The sequence below is a fragment of the Nelumbo nucifera genome, chromosome 1, assembly GCF_055504915.1.
Source record: "Nelumbo nucifera cultivar China Antique chromosome 1, China Antique-T2T, whole genome shotgun sequence".
NCBI classification, from domain to species: domain Eukaryota; kingdom Viridiplantae; phylum Streptophyta; class Magnoliopsida; order Proteales; family Nelumbonaceae; genus Nelumbo; species Nelumbo nucifera.
In genome coordinates this window covers 26,421,841-26,439,729 of record NC_142649.1, presented here as the reverse complement: position 1 = coordinate 26,439,729, position 17,889 = coordinate 26,421,841, and the positions used below count along the sequence as shown (strand labels likewise).

Genomic DNA, 17,889 nt, shown 5'->3' with positions numbered 1-17,889 from the left:
AAAAATTCAACCAAAATTCTTAAATGTTTGATAAATAATATTTATATTTTTGTAAACAATAAATATGTTATTATAAAATGTAAATTAAAATATCAATTAATAATTTGTAAAAATATATGATGTTAACTTAAAATATATCAAATTTATTAAAATTTTGAAAATGCATATCATATGAAAATTCATAAATTTTAATTACTAAAATAATTATTCCATTATTAATATTTTATTTTTATAAAATTTTGAAGTTAAAAATTATTTTTTATATAAAATGTAGATTAAGGAATTTGATAGATTCAATTTATATTAGATTTTCAAATACTTTGTAAACAATACTTTTATTTTTGTAAATAATAAATACGTTGTTCTTTAATGCAAATTAAAATATAAATTAATAATTTATAAAAATTTAAGATACATATATATATATATATATATATATATATACCATATGCAAATTTATAAAATTTAAGTATTAAAATAATTTTTCTATTATGAATATTTTATTTGTATAAATTTTTGAAATTAATATTCATTTTTGATATATATATGTGGATTTTATAAATTATTTATTCCATTGGTTTATAAAATACTAATTTTGAATATTGTTCTTTTTAATTTATAGTTGAAGTCTTTGAAAATAAATGTATGTTGTTTTTTATTTTCATGTAAACAATAAGTTTAATAAAAGTTATTTTAGTACATGTATTAACATGAAATAACAAATGGCTTTGTGGTTAATGTACATGCACGCTTGGGTAGTCGACATTCACTTGGGTTCGAGTCACGCTCCCCCCGTTTTTTTTTTGTGAGACGCTGGTCGATACACTTCTGGCATGTATCGGTTGATACTATATGATACATGCCGCTACGGTGGCGTATCGGACCGATACATCCATATCGGACCGATACGGATGGCCTTGATTGCAAAGCTATGTTCATTGAAAAAACAAGGTGATTGAAGATTTTGATGAAGGGACCAGATGCATTCAACCTACTGTTTGATCAATACCAGATGTATTCAACTTTCCAACTTAGTATTACCACTTTGATAGCTAAGGATAGATTATGGTCATATTGATGGTAAAAAGTATCAAAAGGGCCAAAACACTGTACAGATTACAGAAAGATCAAATGGTCTGTTCAAAATGATTTCATTTGCACCATATACAACTATGCACAATTTGAAACTTCAAAAATAAGGTGATTCCAGTTGTTGTAGAAGTAGTTGAAAATCAAACCCTGGAACCTAATCAATATTGATCATAAGAAGACCAATTGTTCCACTTTGATTGGCAGAGATGAATCCTAAGGCATGGCCCTTATTACTATATATTTTATTGGCTAAGCATCAATAAAAGAGGATTTTACAAGGAGTAATCCATTTTAATCTAAAATGTTTAACAAAATGTGACTAATTCTTTGAGCATCACAATGTTGAAGTAGGTGAGACAACAGCACCCATTTAGTGTTGCATAAAGCACAGGTGGTTTTCTGTATCACTTCCCCTTGAAATTATATGATTTGTGTAAAAGTCTTATCCACATTTGATCCACATGAGAAAAAAAAAGTGTGCTTGGACAATGTCTTAAGTGATGTAATTAAATGCTATTGAAAGCACATATTCTTGCCTCCAATAAGAGTCAATTTTTGACTTTTGAGTGGAAAGAACCCTAGAATTGGGTCCCAAACTCTCTCATCTTCATTGTTTACATTTATCATCACTTGATTTGTTTTGAATTTCGAGCCAAGAGTTCCACAAGTAGATTGACCTGCAATCATTACCATATTTAGGTTTGTTCTTACTCTTTTCTCTTTCTTTCCTTTTTCCCTGTATAGTTTGCTTATGAGATTTGTGAGTTGTGTAGCCCTGGGACTTTTTAACTTGGAGCATGTATGCCTTTGTACTTTTTAATCATGTGATATATAATGTCTGGGATTGCTTGACTTAACCAAACACCTTTAAGGAGTGCTGCATTGACTCTCCTAGACGGATGGAGTGTTCATGTCAGACAATTCCCAACTTTTCATGGCTTCTATAGGGATACTTCCATCTCACATTTTCCTTTCCTTGCTTATTTGACATAAATGAATGGTTAATGCACACAATTAATGCAATTTTTCATATAAAATGTTATTAAGTAACAAATATAAACTTTCAGACATTTTTCTGTAGGTATATATTGTTAGAATTCATAAGATACAGTCGTACAAACTATTTTAACAATTTATACTTTTCTATAAAAGTGCTGGAATCACTGTCTTTTCTTCTTTCTGTGCCATCTCCCCGTGTGTCTGATTCAGGTTCCCGTGTCACTTTCCATATAATTGTTTAAGGGCCAGCATGGAGGATGCTAGGATTTCGAACTTGTAGGGCCTCTTCTAGGTTAGTCCATTGCTCTCTCATTGGCCTGGTGGGAAATTGCTTTCTCTTGGAAGTGGATACAAGAAGCAAATGTGCCATTCAAAGTATCCTTTCTGGATAGCTAATCATTACAAAATCTTGGTACCACCTTATTTTAGCATCCAAGTTCTTGATACTTGATAGTAATTGAGTCCTATGCGGGTCATTGAATCCTCAAAGGAATTGAACCCATACCTGATGCTGCATTGAAAATTCTCTTATAATATGTGGAAGATCTTTAGAAGCCTCTTCAATTGGATGTTGGTCATTCCCAAAGATCTTCAAATGTTGGTGCCTAGATGATCTCTTAGGGGATTTTGTTCTCATGGAAGGATCTTGTGGAACCTATTTTCATTTTCAGTATGTTGGTGCCTTTGAAAGGAAAAAAGCTGTCAGAGTTTTGATTGGAAGGATTTCCCATTTGAATCAGTTATTGGAAGATTGAATACCTGTTATTTTCTTGGCCTTAGTCTTGAAAGACTTTGGGGGTTCTTCCTCCTTTCTCATGAATAATAATAAAAATATGATCATTACCTATCAAAAAAGAAATAGAAGTTGATTATCCACTTCCTTTTCCCTTTTAAATGACCATAGTGAGTTTTTCTTTTTTTTTTTCCATTTTATGGAGGTGTAACCATCCTCGACATATTGGTATTTATTGGTCATGTTCTATTATATATTTACTTTATTTTGCAGGGGAATATTTTTACTATCCTTTTGTTAACTTTTGTCTTGTCACCAAATATATATATATATATATATATATTTTGATAATTGGTCTTGTCACCACATATTTATTTGTTTTTATTTATTTACTTATTTATTCCATCTTTTGTTACTCTTTTCTCAGGAAAATGCACGGTTATTTTCTGGAAAGCAAATACATCCATTTTTCTCATCATGGAAAGCAGGTAAAAAATTTCAGGAAAATGTGGATACATCAGTTGTGGAGAGTAAGGGGTGTTGCATTCTGCAAAATGATGAAAGCATTACTTGTGGTCCTATTCATGTGTTTGACATGCTTCAGGTACAGCATTTTTTGTGTTACCTATATATAATGATATTATTATAATCTGATTACTATGACCTATAACCTTATGTAGTTTGCATTATATGGTGAACTCAAAAATTAATATGTTGATTCATCTTCCATGTATGGCTAATATTCTTTTCTTTCTAAATGTGTTTTTGTACAGGATGATCAAGTTTTACTTGATTGGAAAAATTGGACATTTTGTGAGCCCTGTAGCAGTTGTTCTCCTGAACATGAATGCTCATCGGTGTTTGAAGGCTCTATCAAGCCATTAAAGTTTGATAATTTTCTTCCTATTTCGGATTATGGTGGAACATCATTTCTTCAGAATGAGCTACAATTGGATAAATCTATTAATCAAGAAAAAAATATGCCTGCGATGTCAGTGACAATTTCTATATCTGTTAATGGGAAAGTGGCACATTATGAACTGTCAAAGTACTTGGAAGTGGTATACTTGTTGGTGTGTTTTATCTGTATTAGCAGTATATGCATGATTTTACTTACTTATTTATCATTCTCTCTCTCTCTCTTAAGAATTTACTATGATCATATAAACCTTTGTGTGTGATTGTGTCCTTGGATAACAACATTTAGTCCTCCAACATGCATATCTGCAGGCTTATGGAAAGGATGATATTGGGTTCTCCACTGCAAATAATGGTTGTCTCAGTAACTCGGATATGGAACTGCAGAACAAGTCCCTCCAGGGGAGGTTAGTAGTCTCCTGAACTAGTTCATGGTGTTCAGATATGCTTTAGTTTCCCTGTCCTATGGCTATTTTAACATTTGTGTTCCTACAAGTTCTATTTTTTGTTCTCAATAAAATGTTTCCAAAACCTCTTTCTTAAATGGTTGCATTCTTTTGTCATATTTAAAATCTAGAACCTACATTTGTGTCTTATTTGGTTTAAATACACTCAGTGTCTAGCCTTTCAGAGCAAAACATGTTTTTTCTGCCGAAAAATTGTGTTTCCTTTTGATTGACATTAGGATTTGAACTTTATGTTGTTTTAGAAGTCTATTGGTCATGGGTCACTGGTTCAACTGGCTGGATCGAATTGGTCAACCCTTTGTTTTAATACTAAAAATTAAAATTAAGATTTGAGGCCAAAAAGGCATTTTTTGGCAAAAATATAGGGCAAGGCACCTTCAGCCCTTGGGATGCATAGATCACTAAAAGTTACCCAACATCAAAAGAAAAGATCACCCCAATTGGATGATTGAGGCGAACGCAAAATTATGGCCTCTAGAAGTTAGGATAGATGCTAAAAAATGAAGAAAAACCAGCTGGTTTTATCAACCAGGACCAGTTCACTGGTTGGAATGGGTGTTTGGCTGGTTCTTATCACCCCCAGTTTGTAGGGCCTGAATGAACTGGTCGATGGACTGGTTCATGCTTTTCTGGGTTGGACTGGCTGGTTCGGTCTAGTTCTCTGAACACTGCTCCCTACACTGGAAATAAGTGAAAAAAAACAGAAAAAAAGAAAGGTAAAAAATACATTAGCACCAACCTGACATACCCTTCCTGAATTGGTATATCTTCCCAGAGAACTTTTTGAAGTTGTCTTGGGTTAGTCTGTTGGGTACAACTTGTCTTGGGTTAGTCTGTTGGGTACGGTTGTGTTGATTGAAGTTTGAGTTAGGCTTACTCCAACATGAGCACATGACCTGACCTGAGCAGACATGTGTTCATATGTATGTATGAATGCATGTTTGTATGCGTCCATGATTATATGTATTAACAATGTTAGGTTTTCCAAGTGTAGTATAAGTATAGTACTCCTAAAGCACCATAAATTTGTTCTTGTACATGTAATAATGCTAAAACCAGTCTCTTAAATGCTAAAACCAGTGGATTGCTTTCATCAGTTTTCTTTTAATGATATTTGGAGAAACTGGGCTACGGTGGCCAATGGCAGCTCCAAGAAGGATAGGGCAAGTTTAACTTGGGCACCACCTCTGGAAACTTTTTTCAAGTTGAGTTTTGATGGTAATAGTCATGGCAACCCAGGCCCCTCTGGAGTAGGAGGGGTGGTGAGAGGCAAGGATGGTATTATTTTGGCACTTTTCTTGGGACTGGTGGGGGAAGGAGATTCTACAAGGACTGAACTGCTTGCTGCACTACAAGGAATCCATATTGCAAATCAGCTAATGTTGTTCATTCATTAATCATAACATAGTTTTCATGGCGCCAACACGAGGGTAGGTAATAGGGGGCGCCTTGTTGCCTAGTTGCCTAGGCGCCTACCTAATGGATTTTTTTTTAAGTAAATCCTAGGGTAGGTTCCATAACCGTATTTCCTTAATAATTATCCATGATTTTCATAAGAAAAGTATACAATTCATGTTAAAGTATAGAAAATCAACATATTCATGAGAAGAAAAAGAAGAAAAGAAAATTCAAAAAATATAGGGCTGAACCCCTATTTTTGTTATAGAAAAATAGAAAAGAAAAGATGAAAGATGTGTTGATTAGACAAAATTTTAAGTTATTCCTTATTGGTTCAGGTTTTGAAGTCTTTGAGGGTTCAATACAACAGTTAGCAATGTTTATGTTGATTAAACCCTAACAAATAAGAAAATAATAAAAAGGAATTAATATATAAACAGACAAAATGAATATTTTAGTTTAATAATGTCTATTTCATAATTCATTTATAAAAAATGTCTATTTTATAATTATAATCTTAAAAAATTAAGAATATAAAAATATTTTTTAACACAACATACAAAATTGCTTGGCGATTAGGCGAGGCAAGCCTCCAAAGGTGCCTTGTTGCCTTGACAACTATGAATCCTAATAAAGTATCTTCTTAAAAAGCAGTTAAAATTATAAAATCATTATTTTTTGTGTGAGGATTAAGAATTTAAGACCCTAACATGGACTTGTTTGGGCTTGCCTCGAGGGGCTTCGTACAAAGGTGGCTCATTGAGTCTGATTTGGTAAGCAATTGGAAAGAGATAGCCACCTCTGCCCTATGTAAGAGGACTTGTAGCCCTTCTTGGACCCCTCCTCCCTCTGGGTTCATAAAACTGAATATTGATGGTAGTTGCTTAAGGAAACTGGACTCTATAGTGTGGTGTTTTAAGAATGAAATTAAAAAACTCAACTGCTTGACAAGGAGCTTGACAGTGAGAATACAATGGGTGGGGAGATCTGCAAACTCTATGGCTGATGGTCTTGCAAAGCAAGGGGTAAACAGGGAAAGCTTATATTGTGCTCAATTGTAGATTTAATCTGTTTCCTGTTTTCTGGTTTCTGTTTTCTGTTTTCTGGTATCTGTTTTCTGTTATCTGTTTTCTTTTGTCTTTCTTCCTGCTATTAGGAGAGGACACAGCTCGTGCCTCTCCATGGGAAGCTTGTAATTGCATTAATTCTCTATTAATGAATTTTATGTCTTTACTCATAAAAAATGGTAGTTGCTTAAGGAATTCAGGGCCTTCTGGGATTGGGGGAGTGTTCAGGAGTGAGGATGGGGTTATTACTGCCATGTTCTCAGGCCCAATTGGAGAAGGGAGACTCTCTTAGGGTCTGAGATTCTTGCAGCCCTGGAAGGTATCCAAAGAGTGAAAGATTTGAACATCAGATGTTTGGTCCTTGAAGGTGACTCGGAGGTGGTGATTAGGTGGCTAAAAGAAGAAGACAGTGGTCTGTGGAGGTATAACAATGAGAGGAAAAAATTCTAATGGCTGAGTAGGGGTTTGGTAATGCAATACAGCTGGGTGAAAAGGACTGCTAACTCAGTTGCTGATGGGTTAGCCAAGCAAGGGGTGAATAGGGAATCTATATTTTGGGTTAATTTTTAACTTTCTTCCAATGTATTCTGTTGGTGTGGAGTTAAGACATTTTACCTCCCCACTCTTGTTGTACTTAAAGTTTCACATAGTTTCACATCATTAATAAAGTTTCTTGTTACTGATAAAGAAAAAAGGTGGCTCATAGAGTCAGGTATGCAAGATGTTTTACATCACATTAGCTATTTGAAGTAATGCAATTGAAGAAAAAAAGAGATTGTGAATTTTACATGCTTGAAAATGTATTTTATGTTTGATTTTATTTTTAATATTTCATTTGAATATGCTTTACATGTTATGTTTATGTATTTTAATTTTAGATAATAGGTTTTTTAAAACATTTATTTTAAAGTTTATGTTTATATTTTTTATTTAATATTGTTTGATTTTTTTTGAAAAATTTGGCATTTTTTGTATTTTTACGCTTTGCTTCAAAAAGGTGCGCGCCTTGTGCCTGAAATTGCCTCACACTTTTTTTTTTGCACCATGCGCTTTTAAAACACTGCACCTGGAGACCCTTTTTCACTTTCTTCTTGTTCTCTTCTGTAGAAGACAGCCTTCTCTATCTTTTACCTTTCTTTTTCTTCTCTTTTCCACCTTTATTCTCAAGTTGTAAGATGGTATCAAAGTAGTGAACTCAACTGTCACTGCTCACACGTCCTTTTTGCGCTTTAGGAGTTGAGAACTCTTTCTTTTTGAGACAAACAACAGAAAGGGACTTAAAAAGACTGGTCGTCCCTTAGGTAAAGAGGTTTTAGTGCCATGAGTTGGTTGGTTTAAGGTGCTTTTGATGGTGTACTAAGCCCTTCTTTGCTACTGCCCTAGACGTAAGTACAAGTATGTGTATTGAGTGTAGTTATTTTTTGATAGTGTTTGGTGTTTAGTTTGGTGTGTTGTGGTTTGGGAACTTATTTCCTATGGTGCGTGAAGTGTTTGATATCCTACAAGTGCTCATCTGAGATTTTTTCTTGGTCTCTAGGGCTACAAACCACTGTAGCAAGGTACTGTAATAACCTTTTTGGGCTTAACGTTGTTGTAGTGCCTATTTCCTCTTGTTGTTGGTGATCATAGTTGTTGCTTCTTGCTGATTGTTGTCTTATCCTCCTTATGGCTACCTCTAGTAGTAGCTCCTAGTCTGCTGTAGTAGTGCAATCTGATTTTATCAACACTTAGTTAACTACTATTAAGATCAATGGTACTAAGTATGTACCATGGGCCAAATTTGTGGAAAATTCCTTAATTGCAAGAGGATAGTTGAAATATGTTAAGGAAGATCATCCCAAGAGTGGGTATGAGGGGTACAGTGAATGGGTATAGAAAAATTCTCAGATTGTGACTGCCTTATGGAATAGTATGGAAAACAACATTAGTGTTAATCTCATTCTCATGTTTCTGGACATGACAAAAGAAATTTGGGAACATGCCCGATAGCTGTATTACCGGGCAGGACAATGTGGCGAGGATCTATCAACTATATCAAGATCATTTTTCTCTTCAACAAGGTAATAAGAGTGTAGAGGAGTATTATGCTACCTTGGAAAATCTACGGAATGAGTTGAATGTTTATCAGCTTCTCACCATGATAGAGTAGTGAATTGCTTGTGTACTCTCTACCAAAAAAAAGGAATTGTTTGTGTACATCCTTTAATTCATTTTCACCATCTTACCCCAAACCCACATCTCTCCAATATGTCATCTAGGTATGACTGGCCCACATGATCACATGCCTTCTCCACATCTAATTTGCATACCCAACCTCTCCTGTCAGTTCTCGTCTCTGTCACACATTTATTGGGTGTGCTGTTCCATTTTTTCCTTTACTTAATTAGGTGTCTGTCATACTTTATCTACTTCTTTCTGTTCTACATAGTCCTTTTTAAAGGTTGTACCAGTTGTTATTCTTGAACAAGAAGCTGTTTCCATTCTAATTTTACAATTGTTTTTTTTTTTTTTTGGTTATATTGTTGCATACACAGGATGGCATCATACTACCTGGATTGTGGCAAACTGCCTGATGGTAATTTATGGACAACTAAGTACCAGCCAAGAAAGGCTGCTGAGGTCACATCAGATCCTAGATTTACTTTTTCTTTTGTTTATTGTGTTTAAGCATATAACAAAATGTAACATTATGATAGTTTTTTCCTCTTTTGGTCAAACAGGTATGTGGAAATAGTGAATCTGTAAAGTTTCTTAGTGAATGGCTGCATTTGTGGCATGAAAGAGATCTTCAAACCAATAAAACTTCTACTAGTCAAGATGAATGTTCTAGTAAAGACAGTGATCATGGCTGGTTTGAAGATGATTCGGATACTGAATCCATGGAAGAAGGCGATGCTCTCAAAAATGTTCTTTTAGTTCTGGGACCAGTTGGGGTAATGTTTTTAGTTGTGTACTTCTATTTGAAGAAAATTAGAGTTACTGCATTTTCAATGATATCTATTTAAAATTGATAAATGTGTTCTGGTTTTAATTGCCTTCACCAATGCATTCTATATAGACTGGATTCTGTTGAATTTTATTTATTTTTGTTGAACAAATAATATTACATTAAACAAAAAGATGGACAAAGTTCAATTCAAATTTAACAAGATAAGAGGATAATATAAACAAAACAACTCCAAGTATCTTATTTCATTCTTAGGTTCACTAACCATTTCTTTCTTTTTTCTGTTTTTTTTTTTTCCTGATTGACAACTAGCAAAGTACCTTGTTATAACTTTTTTTAGAAAGAATGCAATAAAATAAGTATGCTCATCACCCTTTTTAACCACTAGCCTCAGATGGCCCTATCTGTACACAATTACAATAAATACAATTAAAATACCGCTTCTTAGGCATATCAATCCCCAAAATGAATGATTTCTAGTTGCTCCCCCTTTTGCCAGCCCATCAGAATTGGGAAACCTTGGGGTCCACCTATAAACCACTTGCAACTCTTCAATCAGCTGACTGTTTCTTCCAAGATTCCTTCCCGCTTTGATACAAGTTGTAAGAATGTGGGAGGAAGAGAAGAAGAGGAAGAAGAGGAGAGAAGAAGAGAGTTACGGGTGAAGAGGGTGTGTTACTGTTCACACCCAAAAGGTCTTTTTCTATCAAAGAAGAAATATTAAATTTGTTCCCCTATATGAGCACCCAAATACAAATAGGATGGAAAGACACTAATGCCCTTGGCCAAATGCATATTCTTGACACTCCCCCTCAAGCTGAGCATAGATATCTATCATGCCCAACTTGCTTAGGCTTCTATCATGTTTCAGCTTGTGGAGACCCTTGGTAGACAATTAGCAAGTTGATATTTTGACTTGACAAAAGGCACACATATTTCTCTATGAAGGGATGGGATATCCATCACATGGACGCCCAAGTCTTGCGGAATTGACTGGGCGAATTTCAAAAATTTTCTCCCATCTTTGCAGGGAATCGAATTCCCTATTTTAGAAAAACATATTTTTCAAGGATCAATCTTGAACCATGAACCAAACCAGATCTGAACCAAAAGGAGTAGGAGGGAGGATGTACCTGATACGGAGAAACAGTATCTCCCAATGGAGGTGTTCACGCCCAAGGAAGGATCCAAAGTATGCTCCCACTGAAGATGGCGCAGTGCAGGGTGAAGCATAATCAACAATGTTCTTCCAAAAGAACTTGACCCTTCGCAAGAATCAACTGGATGGCTTGTGAGTACAGCTCTAATCAATCTTTTCCCAAAAGATTGGTATCAAGATCAGATCTTGATTTCTCCCAAGAACTAGAGATCGAGCTAAAGGTAATGGTGGCGGCAGTAAGGAGGCGGCAAGAGTATTTGCAGGGTGCAGAATTCTCTCTTTTTGTGTTTTTAACTCTGAAGAGAATTGAACATCAATCCAAAAAGGTTGCCGCCCCTTTCTCCTTTCATAATCTTAAAGGGATCAGTTCCTAATTCTATTAGGAGTTGCTGATCCAAATCATATTTGGATTAGAAGTCTCTTTAAGTGATAAGGGATAACCCTTATCTTATCTGCAGATCAGATCAGCCATCTCCTAATCCAATTAGGAGGCTTCCAGATCTAAATCTCATTTAGATCTTGGACTCTGTAAGTGGATAGGGTCTAGGCCCAATCCTATCAGCTGATCCATCTCAGAATTCACCCATTTTAATTGATTGATCAAATCAACCTAGTTCGAAATGGGCTTAAGGCCCATTTAAGGTTATGTACTCACTTAGCCTTCCAAACTGCTGCCCAGTTGGGCTTCCTTGTAAGGCGTGGGACCCAAACATTGATCTACACATCAGCCACATGGGTTCAGCCCAGCCTTTGTCACAAGGCCTGGCCGAATACACTGTTATGGACAGTACACCCTTGAAACCCATCTTATGGGCTCTATGGGCCCAACACTTACCCTAAGTGGTCCCTGGGCCAAGCCACCTTGTAACACCCAGGGACTGTGGGCAGATGCAAGATTAGCCCATCAGGTATTATCCTCAATGGTCTTACACTTAACCTCTCAGCCCATAATGATCAAACACTGCCCGACGAGGGAGAACCTCTCCCTCGACTGCAAGGAACAGTGTTGCACTCTCTGCTTACATGGATCCCGGGAATTAAAACCTTTTGCAAATCATTTCGAAACCATAACATATATATATATATATATATATATATATTTTGCAAAACAAAATCTCAACAATTGAAATCGGCTGCCGGCAGTCTTGGTTTCCATTAGAGAGAGTGCATCCCCGATCATTACCTTTGTCCGACAAAGGGGCTGATCCTATCACTATGATCACCCACTCAGATGAATTCTCGGACTGTCCCAACATACCTAGGTTTTGATCCCCGCTAAGGATCTCACTAATTGGTACATCAAAGACAGCCCAATCCGACACCTAGTGCAGTATCATAATCGAGTCTAGGGGTTAGGTGTAACTTTCTAGTTTTGCTCATCTATCTCCAAGGTCCAGGGCAATACTGGAAATCTGGTCCGGTTCAAAGGTTCTATTAATCCTACACCGCATGTGCTTTGGGTCTCACCCTGGTAGCTGAGACAAGCCACCCCAACAGTTGGCAGCACACCAGTGTCATTGGCAAGATAAATCTCCCTAGACTTACCCAATGGCTGTGAACATTCTAAACTAACACAAGTCTCATTAAGTGTCCAGTTTAAGGGTATTACACAGAAACACACCACAGGAACATGAATCAAATGTGTACTTTAATTCATTTACAATAAATTCATAATGTACATATCTCTGATTGAAGCTAAGGGCATACAATTGTCTAACACTCTATTGGTTATCTTTTCTCTAATGAAGTGTATATCTCAATGTGCTTTGTGTGGTAATGTTGGACAACATTACGAGCAATGTTTATAGTAGCTTAGTTATCACTATATAGTCTCATTGGGGCTTCAACTTGGATCCCAATCTTAGATAACAAGGTCTTTAGCCATAGTAATTTTGATACACCATGAGCCATAGCTCTATATTCAACTTTAGCATTAGATCAAGCAATAACAAATTGTTTTTTATTTCTCCAAGATACAACATTACCTCCACCAAAGCACAATAACCAAAGGTGGATTTTCTATCACCCATAGAACATGCCCAATCAGCATTAGTATAAGCCTAGACCTTGAGATGTCCCTAGTTGGAGTACAACATTCCTTTGCCTGGGCATCCCTTTAGGTAAGCAAGAATCTTGTTGACAACTTGCATATGTGAAGTTCTATGGTTATGCATATACTAGCTCACCTTGCTTACAACATAGGATATATTAGGCTGGGTCAAACACATGTAAGGAAGCCGACCAACAAGTCTCTAGTAGACACCCTTGCTTGGAAGAATATCTCCATCATCAACACTCAGTTTATGATTGGGGTCAATGGGAGTTTTAACAAGCTGCACCCCATTTTCTCGATCTCATGAAGGAGATTGAGGGCATACTTTCTTTGTGAAGTGAAGATCCCTCCCTTTGACGTTGCCATTTCAATTCCAAGAAAGTATCTAAGATTCCCGAGATCTTTGATCTCAAATTTAGAAGCAAGAATTGACTTTAGTTGGTCTATCCCAGAGTAATCATCTCCATTGACAAAAATATCATCAATGTACACTATAAGTAGAGTTACTAGGCCATTAGCCCTTCTTATGAACAGAGTATGATTTGCTTGTGATTGAGTGAACCCGATTCTAAGAACAACTTTTCTGAATCTGTCAAACCAATCTCTAGGAGACTGCAAAAGGAAGGCATATAGACATCCTCTTGAAGCTTACCCCTAGGGGAAGATCCATATAGACATCCTCATCTCCATTGAGGAAGGCATTCTTCACATCCATTTGGTATAGAGGCCATGGATAATGTGCAACAAGAGACATAATGACTCAAATGTAATACATTTTGGCTATAGGAGCAAAAGTCTCTTGATAGTTAATCCTATATGTTTGGGTGTACCCTTTTGCTACCAACCTAGATTTGTATCTTTTAATTGATCCATTAGCTTGATGTTTAACAGTATACACTCACTTGTAGCCAATTGGGACTTTACCCTCAAGAAGAGGAACATACTCCCAAGTGTGGTTTTTTATGAGAGCCTCCATTTCTTGGTTCATATCATCCTTCCACTAAGGGACTGCATTGCATTTGAAACATTATAGGGAATGGAAACAAAGGAGATAGTAGAAATATAAGAATATAGGAAGCTGAACGAGCATCATAAGAAACATAGTGATGGGGTAAGTAGTGATTTTTTTTTTTTTTCCTTTTTGAATTGTAATGGGAAGGTCAAGGTTAGACTGTGAGATATCAAGCTCAATAACAGCAGGAATAAGAAGTTAAGGGTTGTTTTTAGAATTACCTGGAGGTGGGTGATTAGATTGTTGTGGACATTCAGCCGTAGGAGTATCATTCCTTTTACGCCTTATGAACTATTGTTGCTAGGACCGTTGTGGAGGAATAGGAGTAGGAATGCTGTTACTTAAAGTGGGAAGGGAGGAAGATGGACCAGGAATATTCATAGAGGTAGGAACAGGAAAACAAAAGGGGATTCTAATCTTCACTAACACTGTCTTCTTTAAGAGGACGAGTGAGCTAGAAATACGGAGTAGACTCAAGGAACATAACATCCTTAGATACATACCGTCAACTAGAGTGGGAGATCAAAGCATTTGTACCCCTTTTGGATTGGAGTGTAGCCCAAAAAAAATGCACTTGATAGATTTATAGTCAAGTTTGAGATGAGGACTCATGTCATAAACAAGGTAGACGAAAAATGGGATCTTTAAGGAAAAGAAGTTGATGAGGAGATTGAAGGCGAAGTGTTCGTGAAGGAAGTCTGCTAATGAAATACATAGTTGCTTCAATTGCATCTCCCAGAAGCGGGTTAGCACATGCATATGGAAGAGTAGCCCTTTGGCAGCTTCAACATGTCTGTTTTTTATCTCAACTACACCATTTTGCTGTAGAGTATGGGAGCATGAGCTTTGATGAATTGCCCCCTTTTCTTTAAGTAAGAAACATAGATGCTTTTCAAAATACTCCTTAGCATTGTTAGACCTTATCATCTTGATGTTCATCTCAAATTGCTTTTCCATATTTTAAAGAAGTTTTGAACAATGGAAGGAACTTCATCTCTACTCTTCATTAGGTATAGCCAAGTATATTTAGAGTAATCATCAATGAACAATATAAAATATTTATAGCCATCCATACAAGGAATGGAGTATGGGCCCAAACATTAGTGTGCATTAAGCTGAAAGCAACATCATTCTTTCTATTACTTGCAAGATATGTAGTTCCACATTGTTTTGAGAGATGATAGACTTCATTCACATTTATTACTTAAATTGAATATATAATGACACAAGTTTGAAAACAAAAATTTAATGGACTTGAAAGACACATAACCGAGGTGACAATGTCACAACTTCAAAAGATTTAGATTTTCCTTTTGACATGACTTGGTCTAGCATAGTAATCTTTGCTCAGAGATTTGATTAAAAAGGTAAACTCCATTGGCTTCATGTCCAATTCTAATTACCCTGCCCATTTTCAAGTCTTGAAAAACATAGTGAGAAGGGAAAAAAGGCCACTTAACAATTATGAGATTTGGTAAGAGAGCTAATAGATAAAAGGTTTTTTGTACAATTGAGGAACATGAGGAATAGAGCTTAGGGAAAGATCATGAGTAAGCTTGACTTCACATCCATACTAGAAATTGGAGTCTGAGATCCATCAACTACAATGATTTTGCCTTCCCCTAGGGCCAAGTTATAAGAGGTGAAGTGGGAAGGCATACTAGTCATATGTGCACTAGCTCTAGAGTCCACAATCCAGGAGCTAGCAGAAGAAGATTGACAAGCAAGTGCAGTACCTGTTTTCACAAAAGCATCGGAAGGATTACTAGAATCAGCAAAGGTAGAGGACCCAAACTTCTTAAGTTGAGTCAATAGGATCTTGATCTTCTCCATCACATCAGAGGGATCATGTGTAGGAGCCTGTACACTAGGAAGACAATCAACTCCAACAGTAGCAAGATGAGCATTTCCCTTCTTTGTTTTAAATTTTTCAGGCTTCAAATGTGGGTTTAGTTTCCAAAACCTGTCGTTGGTGTGTTTTGGCTTCTTGCAATATTCACATACCACTTCATCAGGCTTACTCATTAACACCCTGTTTTCTTACACTTTGCTTGGGTTTGGAGGACATGTAAGCAAAATGGTCCACCACTTAAGTTTGCACCATTGCACCCCTTCTACTCTCCTCTATTTGTACCAAGGATTATGCATAGCAAGAGAAACGATATTTGCACTTAAGGTATGCTGTCAGGTAAAATCATACTCAGCATTCAACTCTGCCAGGAAATCAAACACTTGGTTCTTTACAACATGCTTTCGATATTGTTCACCATCCTTGGGATTCTTCCATTCCAAGGCCTCCAGATGGTCCATTTCTTCCCATTGAGATTGCAAGGAAGAGAAATACATGGCTACAATTTTCTCCCCTAACGCATATTATAGGCTTCTCTCTAGAGTTGGTAGTCTCAAGCTGCAATTTTTGCCTGGGAGTACATGGCTGTAACACGATCCTAAACATCCTTGGTAGTGGAGAGGAACATGTAGCTATGGGCAATATAAGGCTGCATCAAACACACCAGCCATGACATAACCAAAGATTTATCCTGTTCCCATTTGGCAAACTTGGGGTCATCAGGTTTCTGCTTCCCCTCCTTGCCAATAATGAATCCTAGCTTACCCCTACCTTCGATATTAAGCTTGGTTGATTGAGACCACTCTAGGAAGTTGGTTCCACCAAGTTTCACTGTGGTTATCATACCACTAGAGACATCAACATTGCCCGAGAGCACTTGGAAACAATCTTTGCTCTCTTAGGCAATTCCATTTGACTTGGATAGGTTTCTTGACAGCTCTACAAAACTCCAGCAAGGCAACAACAAACTGACACACACTAGACCCACTAAAACAGGGCAACACTTGGTTGGAGTCCAATAGGAGGCCGAAAATTGAATTGATGGCAATATATGAGGAGAATAAAGTCTCCCAAAAAACTAGGGCTCAGAAAAATGTGGAACCACTTCCTATACCTCCAGAAGGGTCAAACGACCCAAGAACAACAGGTTTCAAGCAAGCACCAACCTCAAATGGAGGGGAAAAAAATCCAAACATCAAACCAGTATTTTTCTGTAATTTTTGATTGTAAAAACTGGAAAAAATCATAGGAGCATCAAATGAAGATGATTACCATACCAAAAAATCCCTAAAATCAGGGCACAGCAAACTGAGCTAGTTTCAAGAGTTGCTGTCAGAGCCTGTACGGACTGCTGATGTCATCCAGCGGCAGTCTAACATCAGCAGGTCTTCCTGAGTTCGAGTGTTGACAAAAAAGGCTCTTCCAAGATTCCTTCCCGCTCTGATACCAAGTTGTAAGAGTAAGGGAGGAAGAGATAAACAGAAGAAGAGGAATAGAGAAGAGAAGAGGAATAAGAGAGTTATGGGAGAAGAGGGTGTGTTACTGTTCACACCCAAAAGTTCTTTTTATATCAATGAAGAACAATTATATTTGTGCCCTTATATGGGCACCCAAATACAAATAGGATGCAAAGACAATAATGCCCCTGGCCAAATACCTATTCTCAACATAGCTACCCCACAATTACATTCATGTCTCCTTCCACCACAAGATTTGTTAAGGGTTGTCTTATCCCTTGGCTGACCGCTATGAGTTCAGTCTGAGTATAATAGTCACCATGGTCTACAGGTCCTAAAAACTGGGCAAGTATGCTGTTATTAGCATCTGTGAAAACTCCCCCAATTCTAGAGGCTCCCAAGTTTCCCGAACTGCAATAATCAAAGTTTAATTTGATGGAATTGAGGGCTGGAGGAGACCATGGTATGCAGTATGCTAATAGTGTTCCTTATTCTGGAAGAGCTGGCTACAAGTTTCTAATTTCTCATGATGTTGTCAACCGAGAAGTCCTTAAAGGCCTTCAGGGATTTCACCCAATAAGTCATTTTGCTAGCAATGTTTCTATCCAATTACATTAAAAAGTCATAATAAAGACCATTTGCTGCCAATACATAAAGAATTAAAAATAAAAACAACAATCAATAAGTAAGCAAGAATAAAACAAAACAAATCATCTCAACATTCCCCATCAAGCTGGG

General features: G+C 36.7%; 1 protein-coding gene across 4 annotated transcripts in view; it reads left to right on the top strand.

The window, feature by feature from the left end:
* The window catches only part of LOC104609641 (P-loop containing nucleoside triphosphate hydrolases superfamily protein), a 66,464-nt gene that overhangs the window by 29,090 nt on the left and 19,485 nt on the right, over positions 1 to 17,889 (top strand). For 3 of the 4 annotated variants that reach the window (XM_088896261.1, XM_019199820.2, XM_019199821.2), the window contains 5 exons: positions 3,252 to 3,428; positions 3,598 to 3,897; positions 4,055 to 4,149; positions 9,209 to 9,293; positions 9,395 to 9,607. In XM_088896261.1, the coding sequence (XP_088752387.1) occupies positions 3,252 to 3,428; positions 3,598 to 3,897; positions 4,055 to 4,149; positions 9,209 to 9,293; positions 9,395 to 9,607 (870 nt within the window). The remainder of the gene's footprint in view (positions 1 to 3,251; positions 3,429 to 3,597; positions 3,898 to 4,054; positions 4,150 to 9,208; positions 9,294 to 9,394; positions 9,608 to 17,889) is intronic. The other variant, XM_088896262.1, reaches the window with a different exon arrangement.